The sequence below is a fragment of the Phragmites australis genome, chromosome 17, assembly GCF_958298935.1.
Source record: "Phragmites australis chromosome 17, lpPhrAust1.1, whole genome shotgun sequence".
NCBI lineage: Eukaryota > Viridiplantae > Streptophyta > Magnoliopsida > Poales > Poaceae > Phragmites > Phragmites australis.
In genome coordinates this window covers 26,930,589-26,956,480 of record NC_084937.1, presented here as the reverse complement: position 1 = coordinate 26,956,480, position 25,892 = coordinate 26,930,589, and the positions used below count along the sequence as shown (strand labels likewise).

At 42.7% G+C, this 25,892-nt stretch overlaps 4 protein-coding genes and 1 non-coding gene across 6 annotated transcripts; 3 read left to right on the top strand and 2 right to left on the bottom strand.

The window, feature by feature from the left end:
* The first annotated feature begins 42 nt into the window (after window positions 1-42).
* LOC133897711 (HMG1/2-like protein) lies at window positions 43-2,039 on the top strand. Its single transcript, XM_062338518.1, has 8 exons — window positions 43-143; window positions 243-288; window positions 411-488; window positions 582-639; window positions 724-768; window positions 1,326-1,406; window positions 1,503-1,580; window positions 1,681-2,039. The coding sequence occupies exons 2-8, from the start codon at window positions 251-253 to the stop codon at window positions 1,690-1,692; spliced, it is 390 nt and encodes a 129-aa protein (XP_062194502.1). The 5' UTR covers window positions 43-143; window positions 243-250; the 3' UTR covers window positions 1,693-2,039.
* Window positions 2,040-4,770: 2,731 nt separating this feature from the next.
* Window positions 4,771-4,842, top strand: TRNAT-CGU (transfer RNA threonine (anticodon CGU)). Its single transcript has one exon. It is a non-coding gene; the product is annotated as a tRNA-Thr (tRNA).
* A 160-nt stretch (window positions 4,843-5,002) lies between these two features.
* LOC133897806 (uncharacterized) lies at window positions 5,003-14,478 on the bottom strand. The gene is made up of 28 exons (XM_062338635.1): window positions 14,052-14,478; window positions 13,868-13,925; window positions 13,715-13,790; window positions 13,362-13,426; window positions 13,230-13,274; window positions 13,026-13,126; window positions 12,784-12,925; window positions 12,506-12,567; window positions 12,317-12,396; window positions 12,128-12,198; window positions 11,517-11,604; window positions 11,339-11,411; window positions 11,164-11,256; window positions 10,677-10,785; window positions 9,803-9,896; window positions 8,903-8,986; window positions 8,675-8,831; window positions 8,384-8,571; window positions 8,203-8,247; window positions 7,986-8,014; window positions 7,773-7,894; window positions 7,642-7,689; window positions 7,384-7,508; window positions 6,880-7,310; window positions 5,870-6,794; window positions 5,734-5,787; window positions 5,526-5,648; window positions 5,003-5,346 (listed from the first exon to the last, which is right to left on the bottom strand). Exons 1-28 carry the CDS (start codon window positions 14,410-14,412, stop codon window positions 5,305-5,307), a joined length of 3,891 nt encoding a protein of 1,296 aa, XP_062194619.1. The 5' UTR covers window positions 14,413-14,478; the 3' UTR covers window positions 5,003-5,304.
* A 497-nt stretch (window positions 14,479-14,975) lies between these two features.
* LOC133897562 (uncharacterized) lies at window positions 14,976-18,473 on the bottom strand. Of its 2 annotated transcripts, XM_062338332.1 has the most exons (5): window positions 18,131-18,473; window positions 16,901-17,689; window positions 15,749-15,796; window positions 15,598-15,672; window positions 14,976-15,506 (listed from the first exon to the last, which is right to left on the bottom strand). In XM_062338332.1, the coding sequence occupies exons 1-5, from the start codon at window positions 18,344-18,346 to the stop codon at window positions 15,465-15,467; spliced, it is 1,170 nt and encodes a 389-aa protein (XP_062194316.1). In that variant the 5' UTR covers window positions 18,347-18,473; the 3' UTR covers window positions 14,976-15,464. The 2 variants fall into 2 exon arrangements, with proteins under 2 accessions (XP_062194316.1, XP_062194315.1); XM_062338331.1 differs by having other exon boundaries at window positions 14,976-15,672; window positions 18,131-18,471.
* Window positions 18,474-23,049: 4,576 nt separating this feature from the next.
* LOC133897666 (NAC domain-containing protein 86-like) lies at window positions 23,050-25,384 on the top strand. Its single transcript, XM_062338461.1, has 3 exons — window positions 23,050-23,361; window positions 23,441-23,721; window positions 24,709-25,384. Exons 1-3 carry the CDS (start codon window positions 23,205-23,207, stop codon window positions 24,991-24,993), a joined length of 723 nt encoding a protein of 240 aa, XP_062194445.1. The 5' UTR covers window positions 23,050-23,204; the 3' UTR covers window positions 24,994-25,384.
* The last annotated feature ends 508 nt before the right edge of the window (window positions 25,385-25,892 follow it).

Below are 25,892 nucleotides of genomic sequence, written 5' to 3'. Positions count from 1 at the left end.
TGGCGAAATATTTTTCAGATCCCGCGCAAACGCTCGCTGCCCCCCGCCTTTAAATGCCGCCCCCCTTCTGCCCGCACTCCTCTCCACTCGCATCACGCAGCGCGCACACACAACCAAACCCTCGTCGTGATCCGACCCCGAAGGTACAATGGGTTCGAAATCCAGGTCAATCCGTAGCGAATTCGATGCTGTTGGTGAGGGCTGTTGCTAATCGTTTCGTTTCGGTTGGATCTGTGTGGTAGGTTTCGAGATGAAGTCGAGGGCGAGGTCCAGCAGCGGCGACTCCAGGTACCATCCGATCCGGCCGCTTCGTTGCTCCATTCTCGTGGTGTTTCTGCGGTAGCTTCGATTCGTTTTGGTTGGGTTTTGATGAGGTTTTGTTGTTGTTGTTTTTGGTGGTGGTGGTGAAGGCTCTCGGTGAGGAAGACCAAGGCCGAGAAGGACCCGAACAAGCCCAAGAGGCCTCCGAGCGCGTTCTTCGTCTTCATGTGAGTGTTAGATTCGCGCGTTTCCTCGTGCGGATTTTTTTGGCGTCAGTTTTTGGTTCGTTCTGATCGATTTGGTCTGTTCATTTTTTGCAGGGAGGGGTTCAGGAAGGACTACAAGGAGAAGCACCCCAATGTGAAGCAAGTCTCTGTGGTAAGCATCGATTCGATTCGAAATTATGCGTTGATTTCGCTGTGAAAACTTGCGTTCTGATTCGTTTACTTTTGTGGATCGCAGATTGGCAAGGCAGGTGGTGACAAGTGGAAGTCCCTGTCTGATGCTGTAAGTTTCTACCATCTCACCCCCCTGCAAAATTTTCGAATCGTAGTTCGTTTCGATCTGTTATGCTGCTTGGTGGTTGGATGCATGAGGTTTAGAATTCGTTCGTCTTTGGGCTACCTGCGTTGTGCATATACTTTGCGGCTGCTTGTTGCTGTATTAGATCTACGAAATTGTTGATGCCTAGCGCTAGTCCGGTTAGTTCCCTGGTTATGCTCAAATGGATGGTGATGCGTTCATGTTGTGGAGTTCGAGTGGGAGCCAGCTTGCTCACTCGTTAGATATTCGGCTCAAATTATCTAATGCACTTGCACATCTGGTTTAGGTAATTTTAGTTTAGTCAGCGGCTTAAATTTGTGGATAGCGTTTAGCTTGCCCCTTTTGGCTGCTCTCGATCTGCCCCACATGAAGATGTGTCCACGCAACTGAGGCTTGCTTTGATGCCATTCGATAGTCCGATGTGTTCGTTATACTGTTTGAAATTTGAATCGATAAGCGCTCAAATTTCAAATTTGAAAAAATGATCTCGATTCAAATACGATCAAATTTGAATCGCGCAGGAGAAGGCTCCTTTTGTGGCCAAGGCCGAGAAGCTCAAGGCTGAGTACAACAAGAAGATGGGCACCTACAACAAGAAGCCGGTATACCACTCTCGTTGCACCTGTCGATTGTCTGCAGATTCGATTATGCGGTTTGCATTGGAATGAGTGATGTGTGTGACATATGCGCGTTTGCAGTCTGGGGGCCCCGCAGCGTCTGGCGACTCCGACAAGTCCAAGTCCGAGGTGAACGACGAGGATGAGGGCAGCGTGGAGGTGAGCGCCTCCTCCTGCCCGTTGCGCTGCTGTTGAAATAACTTACGTTGCTCTGAATAGGGAGGATCTCACTGATGCCGTGTCTGGACTGGTTTTTCAGGGAGACGAGTGATGGAGCTCTTCCTCACCATCGTCACAGTCAGTAGGGAAGTCGTTGCTCTAACCGAGCGTTGCTCCTTAACTTTTCGATGATCTCTGTCTGTCTCTAGATCTAGCAGTGTCCCCCTTTGGAGTTGGGATGACATACCCCCGTCTTCTTCCTGTAACGTAGTTGCAAGTGTTGTCCCTGAAGTGAGGCAGTAAGTTCTAGTGTTCGCTTCTTCGGCACTTGACCGTTGGAATGTCAGTCAGTCGGTCTGTACTTACCCAAGTATCTGTGCCGGTTTTAAATCTCAGAACTCAGTAGATGGTACCAACTGCTAATTGCTGAACAGAATATAATTCTCCTGTTTGTTGTCAGTCTGAATGAATGTTTTGTAGGGAACAGCCTGATTACCTGTTGGTGCCAAAATTTAGTATCTTGGTGAAATTGCAATATCGTGTTAGTTCTGGATGAAATTGCAGTATGACTGTTAATCGCTGAACAAAAAAATATCTATCTCTGTATGTTTACTGTTTGATTGTCATTTTGTGTTGCACTTAGTTGTGATGTGAGATTTTGAGTTTGGGTCGTCAAACCTGAATGTTCTGCTGGTATCTGGTCTGAATCACACAATCTATTGCTGCCTACTACTTCAATTCTTTTTTACTTTTTAGGACATCAACATGTCTCTAACAGTATGTTTTACTATTACTTTTGACAAATTGATAAAAATTAGATTATGTCAATATTTTTCATAATAAATTTATTATTATTATTATTATATGTCAAATTCTAATATTCTTTTAATATATTAATGATAAGTTTTTAAAGTTTAACAGATGCATTTAAGGAAGATATCTATTTAAGAATGAAGTTAGTATATAGTTACTGAATCAAAGTGTAGTGTCTTTTTGTTTTGATATTTGAACCAAGATCCCTCTTGTGATTTGTACTGCCTTTTCTTTTGGCTCAAATCTTCATGGTATCAAGTTGAGTTTGGAAGTTACTGCCTAAATTGTTGTTAATCCGAAATTGAATTGGTTTGTACGAGGAAATAATATCAGCTCTGCTGTTGTTCTCTGAAGTTAGAGAAATAGAAAAGTAACGAGTTAGGCTATCTCCAATAAAAACTTTAAAAATCTACTCTTATAATATTATTATATTATCTCTTAATATTATTATATTATCATTTATTATTTTCATCTCTAAAAGATATCTATTTTCTACCTTTCATATCTTTTCTTCTCCTTTTGAACCCACGGACATACTTGACTACAGTATTGCGGGAGCCTGTTTTCTCCCGCAAATTTGCTGTGTCCGTTTCTCTCACCGTATCACTGTGCCGCTGAAGCCGCTTCTATTGGAGAGCTATACCGCCTGCTTGGAGTGGCAAAAGGTACAAAATCGCATAGCTACAGTATTTTACGGGAAGAATGCAGCTGTTGTTGGAGAAGGCCTTACAAGAAGAAAGGCAATAAGGATAATGAATGGTTGGAATGACCTCAACGACTACTATCCTTGGAAAATCCTGAAGAGTTGATGTACCTTTCTGACTTGTGCTCTGTTGATCTTGGAGCGTTGGATCTGTAACTCGGCATGTGCTACCGTGGTTTGTGTACATTCTGCCCAGAATTTAAGAACTTTTGGCCTCTTGGGAATTTTGGGTAAAGTTGGTTGCTGTCTGCTGCTGCTATTTGACTAATGAGAAGCAATACGGTCAGTACTTTAACTGTTGCACTTGCACCGCCGCAATGCGTGGTGCCGAAACAGTCTGATCTGATTCGACGCATATTTGAGTGTACTGGACATGTGACACTAATAAATATTTGTATATTCATACTAGTACAACTTGATTAACTAATTAGTTATAATAATTAATTAGTCGATTGAGTTGAACTAAAATGGAGCTATGGATTGCTCCACGTGCATCCTTAAAAATGCGCCTCCCGTATCCAGCTTTTTTTTATGAACCTGTTCGGTCTCGACCTCCACTCATGCAATAAGTATGTTTTTTTCCCGTGGATTGTCATGTAACACATCAAAGATGTTAAGAATTGTAATCAGCCACTGACCGTTGTCGGTCAGGCTGTTGTCGTGCGTGCGTCATGTTCAGTTAGAGTTCAGATATTTCAGGTAGTGGCTTAGGACGTGGGCGTTTCAGTTAGGCAGCTCCCTCTCTCTCGGATCACGATTGTATCCACTCGTTGGACTCATTGATTATTATATATATATAATAAGATAAGAAACATGATGAGGATCAGCGCATTCTGGCAATTCTCTTCCACTCAAACGTTTTCAAAAGACACAGCTACAATAAAATGAACATATTATTTGTACCAATTGAAGGTGCTGCAAATCAATCATACTACCTAAACAAAAGATTGATACAGAAGCGACTTAGAAAATGTGCAAAAAATCGCTTGCAGAACGAAGGACCTACTCCCTTCAGTCAAAGTGCCGCTTTGGATTGCGTTTAAATTTTGACCATCTTATCTCTTTGAATACTTTGATTCAACTTTTCAAAATAGTATAGTTAGATTTATCTTGAATAGTACTTTCATAATATTACAAATTTGCTATATTTTGCAAATAATTTATATTAGAATTTTGTGGTCAAAATAGTGTGTTGGTGACCATATTGATATCTGAAATGATGCTCTTTTATGACTGGAGGGAGTAATATCAATACATGAAATTGTCAGTTGAAGAGGGTGTTTGGATGAGGGTAATCTGAAGTAACTAGAAAATTTTGCAATCAAACATCCCAATCTAAACTGGCCTCGAGGAATATGCATACAAGTCTTCGCGTTCCACTGTGAACTACTCCTAGTTTATCTGTCACAATTTTCGCATGGAGCAGTGATAACATTGTCTTTTTTTCCCGAGTATACTCAATTAGTGAGAACATTGTTATTCTATGAAGCATAACATTGTCTTTTTTTTGTTAATGAACGGTACAGTTTCTTCTCCGAAAAAGATTGTTTGGTTGGCCTTTTCTAGAGAAAAAGAAAATAAGAAGAAGAAAAGGAAGAGTCTATTGTGGTTAGTACCTGTATTTTTATTTCATTAATATTTAGCAAAATTCATGATTCAACACCGTTGTTAAGCGCTTCCGTAGCATAGTGGTAGTGCGTTCGCTTCGTAAGCGAAAGGTCGCGAGTTCGATCCTCGCCGGGAGCTACCTTTTTTTGTTTCTCTTTTTGCGTTGACTCTTTCGTTTTTATTTATTTTTTCCCTTTCTCTACCGTGTATAGGACAGCAACAGTTAGCTCCTGAATTTTCATAAGCATTTAGACTGCACTAGGTTTAGTTAGATATGGTTAGCATTGCAAAATTTCATCCTTGCAAAGATTCCCAATGTATTTACATTACAACACAATTGCAATTCTGAAACAACACTCCATAAACACACACCAGAACGCAATTGTCAATTCTGTATTTACATCAGCATCCTACTGCCACGGCATGCATATTACATTTCACTTCAGCTCAGGGAACAACTGCTCTAATCCACGTAGATATTTGCACCTCCATAGCTAATTGCCATCTCCTTCCCAAATGCAGCGAGTTGCAGAACGAGTTCGTCCCTATGCTTCGTCGCAAAGAGCAGATACGGAGTCTCATCTCATGGATCCTTCCATATTATGTACCAGCTGTGGATTTGTTCGTGGCAGGTAACCTAAGCTGCTCCACAGAAGATCCAAAGGGGGGAAAATTGGAGTTGGTTGTCAGTTAATACTTTGAGATGTTTACCATGTAGACGTGAGATGAGGACCATATATATCTGATTACAGTTCGCATACTGGGAAAGTGATCATAAGCAGAACTGCAAAAGATAGCAGAAGTGGCAGCCAGTAACTCACCTTAGATCTTCTTGAGTTCAGTGGCACAGGATCCTTCTTCACTGGTTTATACGCAAAAGACTCCAGATCAATCACTGGTGGCGCTGAGATTTGGTTACCAGAATCTTTGTGAGTCCTTACAACCTTCGCATGGAAGCAGATAAGCCCATTAATCCTTGTTAATCTACAAAGTGTATTTCATCAGCTTAGTCTAGGGGGAAAACCATACCTGTCCCTTTGATGGCCCAGGCTTGACATCCAAACGATCATTGAACAAGAGCACCTTCATTTGAAGAGACAACTATTAAATTAAGGCAACAGTAGTAGTAAACTAAAATATGCGTCCAGATATGCAAAGTACCTACCTTCTCCGCCAATGGTTGATTTGGTATATCAGTTGCAAGAACTTGCACACCGAGGGTCGTGGCACATGCATTTCCAGAAGAGCAGAAAGGGCAGGTTACTGCCCTGTACACACATCCATCCTTTCCAGACCAAACACCAGAATGATGACCGGAGCCTTGGTTGCTAAATTTGCCAAGGATATTCTGGTCGAGTGAAGAGGCATCACACTCCATTATTTGTACCTCCGCTGGTGGTGATGCCGAAAAATCATCCTCCAGGAAGCCAGCAGTTGACAGTCCATGTCTCAAAATATACGCCAAGTCATATTTTGAGTATGAAGAATGTGAACATGTAATGAGAAACCCATCTTCCTCTGACCCAAGTGCTGTTTTGCATTTGGTGCAGCTGAGAAGCTTTTTTTGCGTAGACTTCTTTGCTGAAACCTCTTCCGGCTTGTGGTTTCTTTCAAGCTTAACATTTTCACACTTGGCCATTTTCGTATTTTTACAACACAGTTCAGCATTTCTCTTCAGATCCCCAGACACTATGCTAACGGCACAATCAGTACGGCAGAGTGATTCGGTTGGAGAATTAGAATGTTCTGTGTAAGTACAACTAATTGGGGAGCTCAACCTTCTCTTTTTCAGGTAGTGGGAATTGACACTTCTGTTTATCAAAGACTCATTCTCCAAATGACAGCCCTTGTTAGCTGTTCTTTCAGGAGTAGCTGCTGATGTGGACAGACAAGAAATATTTCTGTTTGTGCTTGAAAGCAAAAAGGGCATGTCTACAATCTGATCTCCACCATTATTTATCGCTGTTGAGGTGTTTACCTCAGAATAATTGCTGGGACTAGCCACTGGAGCCTCTGCAGAAGTTTCCTCAACAAGAGTAGGCGGCTGTGACCTATCTTCTAATGGATTCAAGATAGTAAACTTTGCATACCTGCACGTGTTAAGATAGCTAATTAAAGAAAATAAATGATGATAGAATACTAGGAAACAAACATGCCTGAAAGATGATAGATTACCGAGGCTTCAAATCATCCTCTTCCAAATTGATAACTTCTGTTTTGACTCCATAATTCGCCCCAGTGTCGGTTACACCTTCGAAATTAGATTGGACTTTGTAGGGAGGCAGTTGGTATGCCATTGAAAGACTGTTGGGCGTTGGAGAGATTTCTTTCCTTGCTAAAGGAGAAGACTTCAAAGAAATTTTCGATACTTCTGGTGATGTATAAAACAAACCCACCTTTTTTTGATCTACTGCCCCACCATCAATATTTGAAACACTCTCGCTAAGGCATTCAATCTTTACCTTCTGATTCTTTTGTGGTACTGAGTGGTTTGAGGAATTCAATGCCGGCCATGGTAGCTTTCTTTTATCACTGAGAGATGGAAGTGCTTCGATATCCAATTTGTTCTTGGGGAACATGTCACAATCTTTGTTTTTTATTTTTTCCTGAAGTGATGTTATGTATTTTAGACAAGTCCATCCACATTTAGAAAGATCAGATGGGTAACAACAGCAATACCTCAGCATTTTGAAAGAACTTTTTCAACCCATCCATTGTATCCTGGAAGCTACCATACTGCTTGATTGCATTCCTAAGCCATTTGGAAATGTAGACAAGATTTCTGTCTTCCTGATATCGCTCATCTGTATCAGTATCATGAAAATTAAATACGAAAACCACACTCCATTTACGAAGTAGTCAATCAATCAAATACCAAAACTTAACGAATCAACTTTTCTGTCCAGGCATGCCAATGCTTGGGAGTGGATAACATACCAATTAAAATTATGCCTCCATAGTCAGATTTATGACGAATGCATCGACCTAGAAAAGACAAGGATAATAATTAACCATTTCCGACATCTTAGCCACAGGAGATTCCTGACAGGTAAATCAGCAGGTAATACCTGCAGCTTGATTCAAAGCACGAAATGCCTGATGACAGTACCATTCGCTCCCATTTAACAGATGTTTTGATGATTTGTATGAATCATTATATCTCTTTTTCAGCTTTACTTGAACATCATTTCTGATCCATGTTGAATCAATGTTAGTATCAAAACATAGAACAAGATCTTGCATTTATATCTAGAAAGTAAAAAAAAAGGAAAGAAACTTACATATTTGGAAATGGAATGCCAACAATGACCTTATGTCTGGTCAAGGAAACAACTGGATATGAAAATCATTTATCATATTCTATCAGAACAGATGTAGTAAATAGAAACAATATACTGTTCACTACTACCAATCATGCTACAGGTTAGTAGGGGCAAACAGTTTGATACTAACTCTTTAGGGCATATCATTTAATTATAAAGGGGAAACAAAGGATACCACAACTCTAGCGTTGTCATCAGAGAAGTCAATCCCTTCAGATACCTGGAAATAAAAATCAGCAGCCAGCAAAGCATCAGCTAATGGTAGCTGGTATGAGCACTAGATGCATTAAGAAATTTAAGTAGGGTATAAACATGTGCCTATGTTCGTATAAACATTTAGTGTAAGAAAGTAGCACCTTCCCACGACAAACTGCAAGAAGAGCAGCTCCTGCTTTAACTGATTCCTGTGACGAATTCTTTGTCACTCGATTCTTCACTATTTGTTTTGCACCACCTCTGCCTTTCTTGACAGGAGCCTTACCGAGGATTGCATCATAGTACCCTTTTAGAACAGGCTCGAGTTCCTCAGTACTTCCCTTAGGCTCTGAAACAAACAGTCTTAAATAAAAGAAAGCAGAAAATTGAACATGACATACTGTCTTCTATAAATATGAAATGGCATTCTAGAATGCTTCACAAAATCTTACCAACAAACATATGTTTCTGAGCATTCAGTCGTGCCCATTGACCTGTCTGAGACCACCGCACTTGTAATTTGTCCAACAACTTATAGCTAGGAAAAAACACTAGAGCACCACCAGGCACAATTTTGCATATTTCTTCTAGTGAAGCTCCAAGTTCATCCTATGTAAAAACAAAATAATATTTTCAAAATAGGGTTCATAACATATAACAAAATTCGATAAAAAAGTTACCTGGAAAGAAGAACTGTCTGCAGTTTTATAGCTGGCATTCAATCTATGTCTTGTTGGACCAGATGATAGCACAGCTGCAAAAACCTGCAAGCCAAGATAGACTGTCAAAAACTGCAAATAATAGCTACTGTTTGACATAAACTATATTTGCTAATCTTTCTAAGCATAAAAGGTTCATATCTTATCAAGGTCACCGACGAATTGAGGGTTAGAGCTCATCAGGCAAAAGCTTCTCTACGCTAATATGAGGGACAGAATTAACCAGTACTTAAACTGATGAAAATGAGAATCAGTTCACAAAGTCTTTAGAGAGGTTATAGACTAACATAAGAACAGCAGGCCTAATATACCAGGTTTAAATAGAAGTCTACAGTTCAAATTGCGAGATAAGATTAATGCATATCAAGTTCAAGCCATGTATGCTGCATCAATATGTTTAGCTCTCACGTAATTTTAGTCAAGCACTTGTTTTAATTACATATTGATACACATTGGCATGCCAATTCAGCAATATGTATACTAATCAAACCAGTACTACCAATTGCCATCATATAAATCTTGCAAATACAGATTACACCTCTCTGTTTTCCCTTGGGTCAGATAGGAAATCCTCGCTTTTCCAAGACAGAAGAGAAGCAAGCAACAGTGAGCTAGAATATTTTATGCCCAGACATTGCATTAGATAAAAATGAACTAATATCTATTTGAAGAAAAAAAGAGAGAGATTCGCATGTCTCAGTTTTAACCCGTTACTATGCGTGTAACCAAAAAACATTTTGAATCTGCAAATCGAGCAACACAGTATGATCCGTACTCCTCAACTTATCACCCAATAATACAAACCCATCACCATGCGGCTATGACATAAGATACAGCAGAACCAACTTGCAACAGACGTACCTGAGAATCAACATTGATTACATGAGGAGCTTCCATGCAAGCCTCAAACTGGACACCAAGTTCAGATGTAAAAGAACCCATCGGTGAGAGTGTGCTGCAGAGATATGTGGTTTAAGAGCTGTAAATTATCTACAACTGGAGAGAACTGCGATTGGTTTTTTTTTTTGGGGGAAAAGAGAGCTTTATTAAACTGTCATCGTTACATCAAGATGATATAAATACACAAGAGTTTTCCCCTGGCCTGTGCATAACTACAATGCACACAGCCACACTGCGATTAGTAATTTCAGACAACCTCAAAAGTAGCATAACATAATGATTTTTCAGTTCGGAAGATGTCTCTCTGTTGGGCCATGTGCCTACAAGGTACTGAAAAGCTTTTAAACTACGGCTAGTCCACATAAGACTGAACACCCTGTCCTCAGATAAACCCCAGTCAGCAGAAATTTGCGTAGCATTAATGCATTATGTTGGGATTTAGGAGTTAGACATGTTTAAAGAAAAAAAGAAGCCCTACTTGGGACCAGTTATTGACAGTCAGCAACTATTTGGTCCCCTCTACAAAGAACAAAGCCAAAAAACATTCAGTTACACCGTTCCAAACCAATGTGCATACAACCATGGGCAAAAAACTTAAAATCGCTTCTTAAAAGGAGAAATTTTAGGATATCAAAATACTAAATTATGCAGGTTTGATATATTCAGATTAGCTACCATTCAGCATGTCTAGTCCCTCTTATATGTTCTTTTCTTTTGAATTTCACATTCACCGTTTGATCAGATATCTGCTGCTTAACAGGGCCTTGTTGCTACAATTACATTAAAGCATTTTGCCAACCTACTGATAAGCGGGAAAAGGACTACGGAGACTTACCCGGATGTCAGAATCACCGAAAGGGTTAGATCTGCAATTTCTTGAAAAACAACAGCAGGATTGAGACACCACAAACTCATCGTGCATTTGGAAGAAATTTCATCCTTGCCTGTAAATGGTTCAAAAGTCATGTGATGAAATTACAGAAATCGCTTCTTGAATTTGATAATTTGATAATGGAATAGAACTGGTAGGATATCCTAGGACTGTATCCAACTGTATCAAATTAGATCAAGCAACCAGGTTCTTGATTTGAAGAATGGTACCGCTAATGACCCACTTACAACATCTTAATCTCATGTGTACAATCAGGACCCAATTTCCATATTTACCAAATGTTCTCTCACGCTACTTCCACATCATTAGGAAAAACTTTTCAGGGCGGACTCAAATGTTCTCTCACGCTACTTCCGCATTATTAGGAGAAACTTTTCAGGGGGGGACTAAGATTGTTTCTATAAAGGGTAAAACAGGCTCGTACTACTACCTTCTTTTTTAACAAAACGCTGCAAAGCAAGCTGATAATCACACGAATTACGCCCATTCTGAGCAAAAAAGTAACTCAATGAAGAGAATAGACCTGCAAAGAAATGTATAATAGCATTGGGTTATTAAGTGTACTCAAGATGATTAAATAAAATAGTTACCGATCTACTGCTTACTCTCTAGTGTCATAGCACGACCACCACTTAAATGTGCTCCATCTGATTCAGTATCTGAAGCAGCTTTAACTGCCTAAATTAAGAAGGTGATATAATATGTAAGCTGAAAATCTTCCACATCAAAAGAGATCAATATATGCAAAAGCAACAGCACTGTGATATTTGAAAGAAGAAGCACCTTCATTGCACATTCTTGCAATACTTGGAAGTACATTGGAGAAATACCAGCACATTGGAGTTCTTTCATAGCCTTTTCACCAGTCCAACTGAAGATTACAAAATCTTAAGTCCAATGAAGGTAGGAAAGACACGTGCTATATTGCAAGCATTTAGTGATTCTAATGAATTATGCAGTCAGAAGTTAATTGATATGTTTCAGGAACACAATATTTTGCTTTGCTGAAAACAGAAAGAAAATAATTTTCTTTCTTTTAGATAATGAATTAAAAATTAGCCATGACCAGTAATAGGTCAGTATCGTCAACTTATGTTGCTAAGCAAGTGATGGCTCGACTTTTCCAAAATAATTAGCTATAAGTAAAAGATAGTCGATCTGATGACCATGACCAACAACAGGTCAATTTTGTCAACTTATGTTGCATGATCAAGCGATGGATCAATTTCTCATAATGTAGTTGACTAGATTCATAAACTGCCTCATTTTTTTCATTATATTATGTTTCATTATCTACATGCATGGACTAGCATTCACATCTTTTGAGGATGGGAAGTTGAAATGGTAAACAATAAATCATCTAAGAAACAAGAAAAGAGTCACATGCTACATACTATGAAGCGGGATGTCCGAACTCATGATTCTGCAGATTGCCCTCCCGCTCAGCAATCCAACCGATAAGACCCTGCAGTAGTACTAAAAGCTTAACCTTAAGAGTAACATTGCTATGAACTATTAACACTATCCTTCCTTTTTTTAGGAATCTAGTAGGGCTATCGACTCTTCTCTTCTTATAGAAGTACCTGAATGATGTCATGCAATGGTTGGTAAATCATTGCAACAGCCTCATCAGCGGCCAACTTTGCTAGTTCTGCCTGCAACACTTTACCACAGAGTCGATTTAGCTTTAGCATGGGTTTTTAATTTTCACAGAACGATGGTTTTTTTTGGAACATAAATTTCAAGTGAACAAATTATGGCAATTGACTTACAGTAAAGTGATTCTTCATCGAGATCAACACTTCCGGAGTCACGTGCTATATCTTCTATGTTGCTGCAAAACAAGGATGCAAGATGAAGACAAACAAGTGAAATTCACCATTTCGTTACTACAAGTCTACAACCACTCTGAAGGGAAATTTCAAGAGTTGATCACATAAAAAGGTGCACAAGGACTATCCTAGTTTACTTGAGGAAACCATTAAAGTATACCAGCCAAATCAACAAGCAATTGACTGACTGAAAGATAGTCATAGAAGTGAAGTCTTACTGTGCCTCATCAAGAATAATGATGGAACCACCGATATCAATGTCCATCGCTCTTCTGACAATCGGACTAATTAGGTAGTTATATGGGCAGAAAACCAGTTGAGCTGCTTCTGCCATGTGTTGTGCAGCAAAATACGGACATCCTGCAAATAACAGGAAAATAGACAATTGAATAGGTATCAGCAGTGACCAGATCAGACTTTCCTCAGGAAGAAACAAATGCAACTAAACAGATATGCGAACCCTTCACTTTCTGTCCAACCCTGATGAGATCCTCAATATCGTGAACATCATAGCAGCCACCAATCTGAAGGGATGGATGCCGACTTAGTTTCTGTGCATTCCTGCATATTTAACTCATAGGCTCATTGCATTAACACCCGAAGGGGAAAAGTGCTCTCCAGGTTAATTATATGTTTTGACGTTGCAAAAGTTAGGAAAACTCACTTGAATTCTGGGCAACCTTGACCATTCTCATCTAGCAGCGACTTGCTGATGAGAAAAAAAAAACAATTAGAAGTCTGGTTCACAATGAGAAGCTCAAAGGCTCTGAAAGAGATGCTGTATTATGTATATTACCATTGCTCATCAATGTTGTCACTCATGCATGCAAACTTATTGACGCAGTAGTGCTTCCTTGAGGCCTGCATTGCAAGATTACTGACTCAGCAGTATGAGCCAAAAATGGAAACGGGCGGATGTTATTGTCGCCCAGAATCACTATTAGTTATATTAGAAATCTAGTTCAAACCACATGCATTTAAACTTCAGAATTTGGAAGCCCCAGGGAACAATAACATGTGGCACTGCTACCTATAATTGAATAGAAGTCCTAGTGTTATTTGCGCCATTGCTACTACCGTTGGATAATGCGTTGTCTTTCTTACCAAAGGAAAAGCTGAGAAGTAGATTCAGATGGGAACAGGGGTTACCAAGATGGACATGCGCACTCGGTATGACGTTTTGCGGTACTCCCGGACAACCTGGGTTATCTGCGCGTGCGTCCTCCTTCAGAAATACAGCCAACCAAGAAATCAATCAAGATCATCCCATCACCAGTTCGAGTCACAAAGTAGAAATCTTACGTAGCGTAGTAGATGGTCGGAGCGTTCTTCTTCTTCCTGGTCGCCTTCTCAGGGATGCCTAAACATCAAGAACCGCAACAGCAAAATGAGCGAATGACGAACCAACGTTTACCAAGAAAGAGCAGTTCTAGATCCAAGAACCGCCGCAAGAGCAACGCGAGCGCAAAAGGGGATCGGGTGCTACCTGGCGTCTCCTGCGGCTGAGTGTCGTCGGCGACGAATCCACCGCCGTGGAGGAGCGGGTCGGGCGGAGCGGGGGCGGGGGCGGGGGCGCGGAGCGGGTAGTTTCGCTGCCAGGCGAGCGCGGAGCAGAGGAGGGAGAGCGACTTGCCGGTGCCGGTGGGGGACTCGAGGAGCGCGTGCGACCGCCCCTGCCGCCGCGCACGGTCCAGCGTGGCGATGACGCGCCCCATGAACGCCAGCTGCGTCCCGTAGGGCTTGTAGGGGAACTCCACCGCCACGCCGGCCACCTGGTACACGCCTCCGGCCGCCCGCGGGCGAGGGGCGGGAGCCGATGAGGGCGGCGAGGCGAAGTCGTCGGCCATGGCGGCGGCGGCGCGCGGCGGGTGTCTGAGGATTTGGGCGGGATGAATTGGGGGGAAATGGGGCTCGAAAAATAGCCGCGCGCCACCGCGGTATTTCGTGTCACGGAACAAGTCGTTCGTGTGGGCCCACGTGGGCTAACGCTGTTGGATGGGCCTATTGGAAATGTTTTTTTCAGGAGATAATTTCTGGTATGCTATCAAAAATTTTGGAAATCCTCTATTTGCCAAAAATTATCCCACATTTGTCACTACTTAAAATTTTTATTTCCCTATGTCATATGTGATCTCGCGTGTATCATCTTGGTAGATTAATCCGTCGCTTTTGTAGGGCTAAATTTCCTAACACTTGCAAATTAGGTGAGGGACTGAGGGTTTTGGTTGTGTTCTTCTTTACTTTACTAGGGTTCCCAAGGCAAAAGCTAGTGTTAAAGTAAAATTTTATACAGAAGTAGGGGTCGAACTAAAAAAGATTGTTAAAATGCAAAAGCAGCAGCATGAACTGGCTAAATTTTACACCTCACGCTGTCAGAAAACGCACACTGGCTCTGAAGATCAACCAACACTAGCAAGAAAGCTGCGATGCAGTGCAGCACGCTTTTGAACCGACAAGCAGCTTTACAGCACAGAATCCATTGAGCAAATAGCAGAAGCACTATCGCACTGCGCTGCACTTTCACAGCTAAAGAAAAAGTTGGCGGCCATATCACAATACCAAATAATCTTACATGAATCTTTTGGCCCAACCAACACACAAGCAGGTTAACATTGCATTAGCTCTGCACCTCAAACACACCAGTGGAACACTTGATACATCAAAATAGATGATACTACGAAGAAAGAAGAAGCTGAAGCTTATGCCTCCTCGTCAGAATAACTCATCAAGCTGCACCAAAAAACGTAGCTCCTGACTCCAAACCTATGTTACATCAAAGTCCGTGGATATCTGCAGTCCCGGTCACAAAAGAGCCTTTGATCGCGAACACACTTAGTATGTATAAATTTCTATTGGTTAGACTTCTAGATCTTGTTGAATCAATTAAGCCATGGGTGCTTCAAGCACTGCGCAGCAGAAGGTCTGTTCTCCGGAGCAAAATCTAGGATTGGCCGAAGAAAGTCAGCGAACCCTTGGGCATCAGATTCAGTGAAATTGTACCTTTCGACAAGTACACGGTCCAGGGGCCAGACCTTCAGTCTCCTGATCCTCTTTAAATCTCCATGCCGATCAAAGTAATCCTTCGAACGAATTCCTGAGCTAGCAATCTGAAAGACAGCAAATTAAGATCAGAGGGAAATTCAGACAACTGGATAAAGGGAAAGAATGAGAGACTGTTGTAACCTTCCGAGGCATCTTTCCAAGAATTTCCATCATTAGTGCCAAGTGGTCCTATAAATAGGTAATAAATAGACCAATGAATTGATTGATTGATGATAACACTAACATCACAGTAGACTTGATAGACAGGAATCAACATCAGGAGTTGATTGATTTACACGAGCTTCTCAGGGGCTTCCTCAAACAGGAGCTTACGTGGACAATTAAGCTTAAGCTGGCTTATGCATAAGCCTAAACTGTCTAGAAGGGGGCCTTAGGAGCACAGTTGACATAGAATCTTACATAGGTATGATAACAAATTCGCATTAATAGAGCAATTGAGCAGGTAACAGAACAAAAAAGTTGTGCATGCAACTAATTATTTGTCAGTCCATCACCATCAGTACTACAATTTGTGCTAGGCATTACATCTGGCAACCAGAATCATATAGTTCTATTTTGTTTCTCCAAAAGAAAAGTTCAGTACAAACAGAGCAACCCACAAGTTCAGACCTGTCTATTTTGCAACATTCACTAGAATTGCATAAGAATGGAGTTTCTGCCTACAGTTGTTACACAAATCGTTTCTAAAGGTTCAGTTTTTCAATTAGAAACTGCATGCTTTAACAGAGGTTATTTTGCAAGATCGTAATAGAAAGGAACACAGAAGCATATTACCAGAAGGAAAAAATTGTTCACATAGCATCATCACATAGTGTGCTTCAAATGTTGCACACCAAAGTTGGTAAGTTCATTTAAATACTGCAAGAGTGGACCCATTAATTCTCATTTCATTTCTATAAAAATTTCAGTAGCTAGGTTGGCACCTGTCAGGTTGGGTGCATCTTTACACGAATGCATATTGTTTGAATTTTGAAGTGGCCCACAATCCAGTACATATACTCGTATCACTGCAATTTTTAAAATGTCCAAAAGTTGCAAGGGAGTATTTGAAAGTCTGGTAGGTGAACCCAACAAAACCTGGAACACACAAAATATGGTGCTGTCTGCAATATAGGCATGATGAAAAAAGTAGGATAGCCTGTTCCCATGAAATTTGGCAACAAAGAGAACACCATAGTGATATTTTAAACATGTGGGGAATTGTTGATCCTAAGAGATTAGTAAGCAAAATTATGCTGCAAACAAACAAAAAAATGTGGTTTTTTTTTTTACCTCATCTTCGCTGCATCCCTGGCAATTCTTGGGAGCAAACAACAAGTCACCGGTGGCAAGCTCAAAGGCCATGCAAGCAAATGACCACATGTCAGCAGAATACGAGTACCCGGAACCGATGATAACCTCAGGAGCCCTGTACTGCCTTGTCTGTATTTCACCAGCAAGCTGCTGATCGGCCCAGCAGGCGTTCCCAAAATCGACAATCTTGCACTTCAGGCTGATCCTATCCAGGCTCCTCTCCTTCTCTACTTCAGCTGCAACCCCGCCAAGCGAAGCCCGCCTCTGCGAAATCTTTGCTATTGCACGTCTTGCTCTCATCTTGAGCATCTTCTCACTGAAACTGATCACTGTCCCGCCGTACTGGTTCCCCACAGGCCGATCAAGGATTGGCGTGAACCCAGAGCGCACCGGGTCCTTGGCCGGGTTAATTGTTGAAACCAGAAGAACATTCTCCGGTTTCAAATCCGTGTGGATGACGCCAAGCTCTCTGTGCAGGTAATCAAGGCCGACCAGCACTGATCGGCAGATTTCCTTCACCCTGCTCAGCCCAATGCCCTTGTTCCGGTTGTACTGTATCAGCCGGAGCAAGGTGTCCCCGAGAAACTCGGTGACCAGGCAAACGTGATGCCCGTTGGGGCCGGCGTGCTTGAAATGGTCCAGCAACCGCACCACGCACTTGGAATTCGTCGGGTCACCTTTGGCTACCGCTGAAAGTAACTCGATTTCGTGGAGAGCCGCGTGCGTGTAATCCTTCGCGCTCTTCTGGATCTTGAGCGCCACAAATCTCTGCAATATTTGCAATTGGTAATTCGTCATGCATAGATGAGAGAAACGAAGAAATTTGGTCTCAAATCGAAATTGCACACGGGCAGCAGGACCAAATAAAACGATTTCTGGTTTTCTATGTAGGTAAGCTATAATTTTTTTTTATCAAAAACACGAATTTGCTGTTGAATAAGGGTCCAAATGTCTGCAAAGTTCTTGTGGGGAACAGAAATTAAACGCGAAAGGAAGCAATGAAATAGGGCCAAAGCCGCACTGTTTTGGATTTGGTTGACAGCCAGATTCCAAACTACCTCCACCGAACTCTCCACAATCCAAAAGCCACCGGAACAAACAACCGAGCAAGTGCAGAGGGTTGCACAAAGAACACGCAAATGGGAAAATAAATTATAATATGAAGCGAACAAGAAAAAAAAACTACGAAGATTTGAGGCGCGCGCGTACGCTGTGGACGTTGTCGTAAGCGAGCCAGACGGTGGAGAAGTTGCCCCAGCCGAGCTTCCGCTGCGCGACGAACCTCCCGCCGGCGAAGCGGTCCCCGGGGCGCGCGGCGTGGTACCCGCCCTTCCGGTACCCATCCGTGCCCTCGTCCTCGTCCTCGTCCTCCCCCTCCGATCCCGACGAGTAGCCGTAGCCGCCGTTGCCGAACAGAGACGCCATCGATCTCCTCCTCCGGCGGATTCGAATTTCTGCGGGGAGCAGAGAACGAGGCAGGCCGCCGGCTGGGCTGGCTTCGCTTTATAAACGTGGGGGGCTTTTTAGCAATTTGCTCGCGCTCGTTGGGTTGGTCGGGGAGGATTCCGGAGAAGTGACCGTTCCGCCACCACGGAGAAATTTACTTTTAAGTCGCCCGTGTCAATTATAGTTTCTCGATATTTGTCATTATTTTTATAGTATTTAGTAAAGTGTTCATAAGTTGCAACTGAAACTATATTTTAGCATGAATAAAAAATATATTCTATTTATATAGTTTCCACGTATTTGTAACAGAATAATAATATATATAATAGTACAACTCATAAAATAGAATGGTATATAATTATTATGGGTTTAACAAAGTAGGAAAAGAACTTGCCGACCTACCACAACATTGAAAAGTTTCGATGATACAAGAGATAAAAAAATCAACACAATAATAAAATCTTATTACATAGGATAACCAAATAATGTAGCGGTAGAAGTTTACACTCATCTATTATATTATTAAAAAATATGTATATTTTAAAAATTTACATATCTATAAGCTTGTTGTCTATTGGATGAGCAACAAGAATTTATGGTCCACATGGTATGAGGTGAGGCTGGTTAAACAACTTTTAAAAAACAGATTGATAGTAATGGCCGAGTGCTACGTGGATCTGTCACCCCCTCTGGACGGTTCTTGTTGCTTAGACATATGGATACGTAAATTTTCAAATTAAGTGCATATTTTTGCCAATTCTAGAAAAAAATATAAATAAAAAAATCTAGCAATGCAAATTGGTAATTTACTGTCAAACATATGATCTCTATCTATTTGCGCCGTCACTTATCTGTTGTTTGCATCTCATTTTATGATCTTGAAAAAAATACACATTCATGGTTTGTGTTTGACACTACTCAGTCTCAACTCCTTTTGTTGGATCAGTTCTGGACAAGCAGTAAGATAATATTAATTACTACTTGTCAGAAGCAATAATCAGATAACCGGGCACTGAGTGTGATTCATGGTTTCATGTACTACTAAAGTAATTTATTGATTGAAATCCATGTTGTTGTACACTGAGTATTAACTTACCATATAAGTTCTTATTTGTTTTAATTTGAATGATAGATTCTAGCTTTTAGAATCGTAAGCTGAAATAAACAGCTATCTTTTTTAAAAGATTATAACAATTTGATTGTTGGATCATTACAATCCAACTATTCGATTTCACCTAGCCTTTTTCACAGATTATACATCGAAATTACCCGCCTCACCTAGCTTTTTCACGCCCCCATGTGGCCCACAATCGCCTCCCTGTTGGCCTGCTGCTGCCGATCGCCATCGCCTACTGTGCAGCCACTTCGTCGCCGCCTCTGTGCGGCCTGCCATCGGACAGCGTCGCCTGCAGCGTTGCTCTCCCCACCTCGCTGCTGGATGTGAAGCTCGACGACATTAGGAATGAGCGGTACATCGACGTGAGGAGGGACCAACGACGAGCTCCACCGGCGGCTTGGCTCCCTGCGTGGGACACGCGTTACATGTGAGCTCCACTGACGGCTTTCCCATCGACCGATGGTGTTCTTTCGACACCACCCGCCTCCCCGTCAGCCCGCTGCAGCCGGTCGCTGTAACGTCTTGAGTTTTAGCATGTTAATTAATTACAAATTTTGCTACAAATTAAAAATTTTATGATTAATTAGCTAGCTAAGGTTAGAAAAATAGGCATTTTGTATATACACCAATACATATACATTCATATGTGTATTAAGTATGTTAAGTTTACTAGGAGTCTCAAGATACACTAGAGTCAAATTCAAAATAGTCTTTGCAATAAATTGGTTCATATACTTTGGTTTGTGATCTAATGGTTCTTTGTGTGGAGATTTAAATTTGAATGTCTCTCAAATTCAAATCTACTCTTAGATTCTATTCGGCTCAAATCCAATTCAAATTCAAATTCTTTGATTCAAGTCATCTTAGGAAGCTCAAGATTCAAATTCAAATCATAACTCAAATATATTTACTTGAAATGATCCAAATACAAATCAAATTCAAATTCAAATATCTCATTTGAATTTAATTCTAAAACCAATTTTCTTTTCCTCCCCAGGCCGGATTCCTCTCTCCTTCCCAGTTTTGGCCCACAACGCTGGCCCAGCTCTTTCCTCCCTCCCTTTTTCCTCCCCCACACTCGACCCACTCGACGTGCTGCCGGCCTAACCACGCCAGCGTGTGCGCTCGCCCACACCCGACCGTCCACGTGTCGGCCATCCCGCCGTCGCTCGCGCACCCTCTCCTTCCTCCTTCAACTTTCCAGCGCGATGCGCTCACCGGCCGTCGTTCCTCCTCTCCGGGAAATATCCCACACATCGACCGGCCTCCGTTTCTCTCTCTCCCTCGCTCTCTCTCTTCTCTCTTCGCTCATGCTTGCGTCACCCATGCCTCTGCGCCGTGCGATTTTCGCGCCCACGCACGTGCGTGGACGGCGCATGCGCCCATGCCGTGGGAAATGCGGCAAGCTTATCCTGCTACCTCGCTGCCGAAGACCGCACAACGTCACGCGCCGTACCGCCTCACTGCTCCGTCTCCCTCTATAAATAGAGCCATCCGATCCTCTCTCCCTTGTTTACCCAATTCGCCACCACCACAATGCCGCCTCCACCGCCATTCCCACCGCTGCGACCTTGCCGTCGCCAATCCGCCGTCGACATGCTGCCGAGGAGCACCAGGGGGCCCTCGCCGTCCCTGTGCCGCCGTCCGTTCGCCGGGAGCTCGCCCACGCCAGTAGCTGAACAACACCGCCACCGCCTCTTCGATGGATCACCGGCCGCCGCCACGCCCGTCGCCGTTCTCGTCCAAACTCCGAAGTCCAGATTAACTCGGATTTCAAAAGCTCCATGCATGGGACATGCATATCCCCACCGGCCAGATCAGTCAGATTGTGCAGAGAGACGATTGCGCCTCTTTCACATGGATATGTATAGCTTTGTTGGTTTGATGTTGGTTGTGTCTAAAAAATAGTTAACCAACGGCTTTGTTCAGAAAGTATGAGATTTGCATGCACCTTCATAGATCTCCAATCGCCCTAACTCCATTTTCAGCTCTACAAGGGTTCAGAAAATCCGTGTTGTGGTATATAACCAGTTAACCACCGGCTCATTTGTCAAGTAAAATTAAAACTGGTCAGACATAGATGATGCATCAATGTCCATCAGTTTTTGTACCTGCATTTCTCTGATTTGCATAATGTACTTCCGCTCATGATCATCGCCATCACTTGCGTTGTGGAACGATCGATCGAAAGGTGAAGAACACTTCTGTCCGATCCCAAAGAAAAAGCTGATGCATGGCGCACACCAAAGCGCGGCTAGGACAGCAAAGCTTCTCTGTATCTCCTTCTTCCTCAAGACTTCTAAAGATATTTTTCCCACCATTCTTTATTTCTTTGTTTCATCTGTTTCTTCTTTTATGCCTTTTGTCACGCGGTGCATACATCTATACTCGCACAGGATCAACCTGCATGGCAACACAGTGTTCTTCTCAGGGGAAAGAAATATGAAACAATAAACCTTGAATTTTGAATTATTCGAATAACTGTGTTGCACACAAGAAATATTTGACACAAGAAATATTTGCATTGAGTCATGATATTCCACAGTATAGATAGGATTAACAACATCCCATCCAAAAAAATTAGAGATAACAACAAAACCAATCTATTTAGTTACTTTAATTTGGCATGAAAAGATTAATGGCATTTCTTCTTTCTAATTTTCTTCCGAATCTTAAATACCAATTCTCGCATTTAATTCGCTCTCATGTCATATGAAAGATGTTGGTATACAAAATTGATCTCCTAGACCCGCCACACATGTATATATATATATATATATATATATATATATATATATATATATCTAATTGTATTTCCTTTACACAAAAAAAATCCAAAAAAATTATGCGCATATGTAGCTGCCAATATTTAAAGAGTGCAAAACTTCATTACTATTACGCGTACATTTGAGATATATATCAAGAGGAAATAAATGGTACTTAATGATAAGAATCCGATATATGAAAATATATATAATGTATTTTTATCCACCGATCGAGCGATTATCAATGCTCCCGCAACATACATATATACAGAAGTCACGTGATACGAGGGGTGGTTTAACTCTCAGAGACAGGTCATTTTTTTTAAGATGATGGAATAAAATCCCGGCCCCTGCAACGGACGGTGCGCGCACAGCCTCTTGGAGATAGATCATATATAGAACCATTCATTGATCACTCATAATTCAAGACAATGAACAGGATATGCAGTGATCTCTCAATTCTCAGGGAGAGACATAGATATACAGCTAGCTAGAGAGTATTGTAATAAAACCAGTGGTGCACTGCAGTACGTACGTTAGATGAGAGGGCCGGGCATATATTTCGATCAAATTCAGGAGGTTGGAGAGAGAAAGCTAAGAGGTCTAGAGGAGGACTCGTGGTCTTGGGAATCCGGAAAAGATGAAGTAAAGGCGGCCGGCCATCCGATGGCCCAAATAGTGAGAGAGGCATGCATGACTGTGTCGATCGCCTCCGACCCTGCCACCGCTGACGCGCGAGAGAAAAACCTGGCTACTTATAAGGGGCCGGGGGTAGCTAGCTGGTAAAGGCGGCAGCTAGCGGCCGGTGCGGTGCCCAAAGAGGAGCAGAGAGCAAGCAAGGTGTCTTTGCATTGGCCACACCCTGCGAAGCGCCGCGCCCGACCGTCCTCCTCCTCCGCCGCCAGCTCGGCGTTACTCGATCCATATATATATCATCACCGCCGACGATATATATATGGCGCCGGTGGGGCTCCCGCCGGGGTTCAGGTTCCACCCGACCGACGAGGAGCTGGTGAACTACTACCTGAAGCGCAAGATCCACGGGCTCAAGATCGAGCTCAACATCATCCCTGAGGTCGACCTCTACAAGTGCGAGCCATGGGAGCTCGCAGGTACGTCGTCGTCTTCAGTTCGATCGATCGATCGTCTGCTGCAATCCTTGGTGTGATCAACTTACGTGGTCGCGTGCAGACAAGTCGTTTCTGCCGAGCCGTGACCCGGAGTGGTACTTCTTCGGGCCGCGGGATCGCAAGTACCCTAACGGGTTCCGCACCAACAGGGCGACGCAGGCCGGGTACTGGAAGTCGACGGGCAAGGACCGCCGCGTGCTGCACCACGGGGGCCGCCCCATCGGCATGAAGAAGACGCTCGTCTACTACCGCGGCCGCGCGCCGCAGGGCGTCCGTACCGACTGGGTCATGCACGAGTACCGCCTCGACGACAAGGACGCCGAGGACACCCTGCCCATCCAGGTTACTACCTACCTACCTCCATCTACCTGCAGCTAGCTAGCTGCACTGCACGTACTGAATCGTCGATCTGCATTATATTGTAGTGCTCACTGCACTGCAGTCATAAGAATTGAATTGCTACAATACTTGTTTGCACAGCTAGCTCTCGTGTTATATATCTAGGTCGTCGATCGTCTTTGCCTCTTTACATATGATTACATGATCATCATCATGCAACCATATATATATGGGACAGGTATACTCCAGCTAGCTAGTAGGGCTTTGAGAACAAGGTCCCTTCCTTTTGTCCTCCTAACAAAGAAATTTTCCGAATACGGTACCCTTTCTTGTGTCGTCTGTACGTACCGCGGTAGTAGCAGCAGTGTCCATTAATATTGCTTCTCGATCTCTACACCGATGAGACAAATCTATAGCCTTGCTGACGACGAAAAACAAAGGGAAATTAAAGCCGAGGTCCATTAATAAGTAGTATTTGTAGTATTAATCCTCTAATCACATCTTTAGTTATCCTAAGATCAGCAGACATGATCTGCATTGGGCTGTGCATTTGCATTGATCATGAAGTGTATTAAAGGGCAAGCTAAAGCAAAGCAAACGATCTCGCGCGCCGGTCCTCTTGGCGCTCTCATGTCGGTGTCGCGCGCTTTTCGCTTTATTCCATGCTGAATCCATCATCATCCTCACACCCTTCACTAGTTCACTTCCCTTGCCTTGCCTTGCCGTCCGTCTTCTTTCTCTCGCAAATCAAATCCGCCAGCTCTCTTTTCTGATAGAGAGACTAAAATAGAACACCATAATATTAAAGGGCTCGGCATGGTTAATTTGTGTTTAATTTGCTCAAAGACATTTAGCATCCATGTAGTACAAACATAATCATGCATCAGTGTGGCACAAGAATTGCATAACTTGCAAAAGACAGAGATCATGTGCTAATACACTTGCTTGTTTTGCTTTTTAATTTCTCTGTGCTCGCGTTCTCGTGATCAGGACACCTACGCATTGTGCCGGGTCTTCAAGAAGAACACGATCTGCACCGAGGTGGACGACCTACAAGCGCAGTGCAGCATGGCGCTGCTGGAGGGCGCCTGCCAGCAGCTGCTCGCCAGCAGCAGCCAGGAGTACGAGACCCCGTCGCCCGACATGCCCGTCGGGTCCACCTCCGGCGGCGCCGACGACGACTCCTGGATGCAGTTCATCTCCGACGACGCCTGGTGCTCCAGCACAGCCGACGGCGCCGTGGACAGCACTGCATGCGCGGCGCTGGACGGCTGAGAAGCTGGAGCTGCCTTTGATCTGTTCATGGAAACTATACTAATAACTATTTTTCTTCCTTTTTGTGGTTCATGCTTCTGGATAGCTATAAGCCTATAAATAACCACCGATCGAGTCTACAAGGTGTAAGATAATAGCAATAATGCATCCTTTTGGTTTCCAACTTCCATCCTATTGCTGGGAGTTGGATCGTTCCCTCAAGGTTGTTGGAGTCCTTCCTTGAGTTCAGTTCATAAGGTGGGTTATTTATTATACTATATATAGGAACAATCAGCTCCCTGATGATTTTTTTCTTTTGTTCATTTTTTTTTGTTCTTTGCATGTATTGTGCTTCTTGAGTGAAGTTTTCTCTCTTTTCAGTGAAGCAGAGTGAATATAGCTATGCCATTGCATAGTTTTTGTTTTGTGCCTATGTATCAGATGAAATGCCTATTATGAATGGAAATTGAAGACCATTATGACTACTATGCCTGACTTCTCAACTTGTGTCAAGCTCCAAATCTGGCACCTCTGCTTGTGATCGTATTACGTAATGCATCTGCAGTCCGCCAATAAAAAATGGAAAATAAAAACAAAATGCAAAACTCAAAGACAGTTGATCAGTGTACATATTATCATAAGGTGAGGCTATTCACATACATGTATAACGCTACTGAAGATGTTGGAGAATATTCAAAACCACTGGTTCATATTTCATAGCACATCAAAGATCTCACTCAGAAGATGTCACACCCGTGTTTTCCCCAGAAAAAACCCTAAAAAAATCCCTCCCTCTCTCTCCCATCCCTGTGACCCAACGTCGCTCGCTGTCGTGCGCGGCAGGGCTCTGTGCTGCGCCGCGCCGCGCCACACGTCGCAAGCAATCCTCGTGCCCCACACCAATTCCTCGAGCCCTGAGC

Excerpts from the sequence above, each read along its gene's own strand:
- LOC133897562 (XM_062338331.1), bottom strand. The coding sequence starts at position 18,346 with ATGGCGTCTCTGTTCGGCAACGGCGGCTACGGCTACTCGTCGGGATCG. Across the intron at positions 17,690-18,130 it reads CTTACGACAACGTCCACAGC|AGATTTGTGGCGCTCAAGAT; the intron begins GTACGCGCGCGC and ends CAAATATTGCAG. Across the intron at positions 15,673-15,748 it reads TTGGAAAGATGCCTCGGAAG|ATTGCTAGCTCAGGAATTCG; the intron begins GTTACAACAGTC and ends GCTGTCTTTCAG.
- LOC133897666 (XM_062338461.1), top strand. The coding sequence starts at position 23,205 with ATGGCGCCGGTGGGGCTCCCGCCGGGGTTCAGGTTCCACCCGACCGAC. Across the intron at positions 23,362-23,440 it reads CGAGCCATGGGAGCTCGCAG|ACAAGTCGTTTCTGCCGAGC; the intron begins GTACGTCGTCGT and ends GGTCGCGTGCAG. Across the intron at positions 23,722-24,708 it reads AGGACACCCTGCCCATCCAG|GACACCTACGCATTGTGCCG; the intron begins GTTACTACCTAC and ends TCTCGTGATCAG.
- LOC133897711 (XM_062338518.1), top strand. The coding sequence starts at position 251 with ATGAAGTCGAGGGCGAGGTCCAGCAGCGGCGACTCCAG. Across the intron at positions 289-410 it reads TCCAGCAGCGGCGACTCCAG|GCTCTCGGTGAGGAAGACCA; the intron begins GTACCATCCGAT and ends GTGGTGGTGAAG. Across the intron at positions 769-1,325 it reads GGAAGTCCCTGTCTGATGCT|GAGAAGGCTCCTTTTGTGGC; the intron begins GTAAGTTTCTAC and ends TGAATCGCGCAG.
- LOC133897806 (XM_062338635.1), bottom strand. The coding sequence starts at position 14,412 with ATGGCCGACGACTTCGCCTCGCCGCCCTCATCGGCTCCCGCCCCTCGC. Across the intron at positions 13,275-13,361 it reads GACAACATTGATGAGCAATG|CAAGTCGCTGCTAGATGAGA; the intron begins GTAATATACATA and ends TTTTCTCATCAG. Across the intron at positions 8,015-8,202 it reads ATGACAACGCTAGAGTTGTG|GTCATTGTTGGCATTCCATT; the intron begins GTATCCTTTGTT and ends ACCAGACATAAG.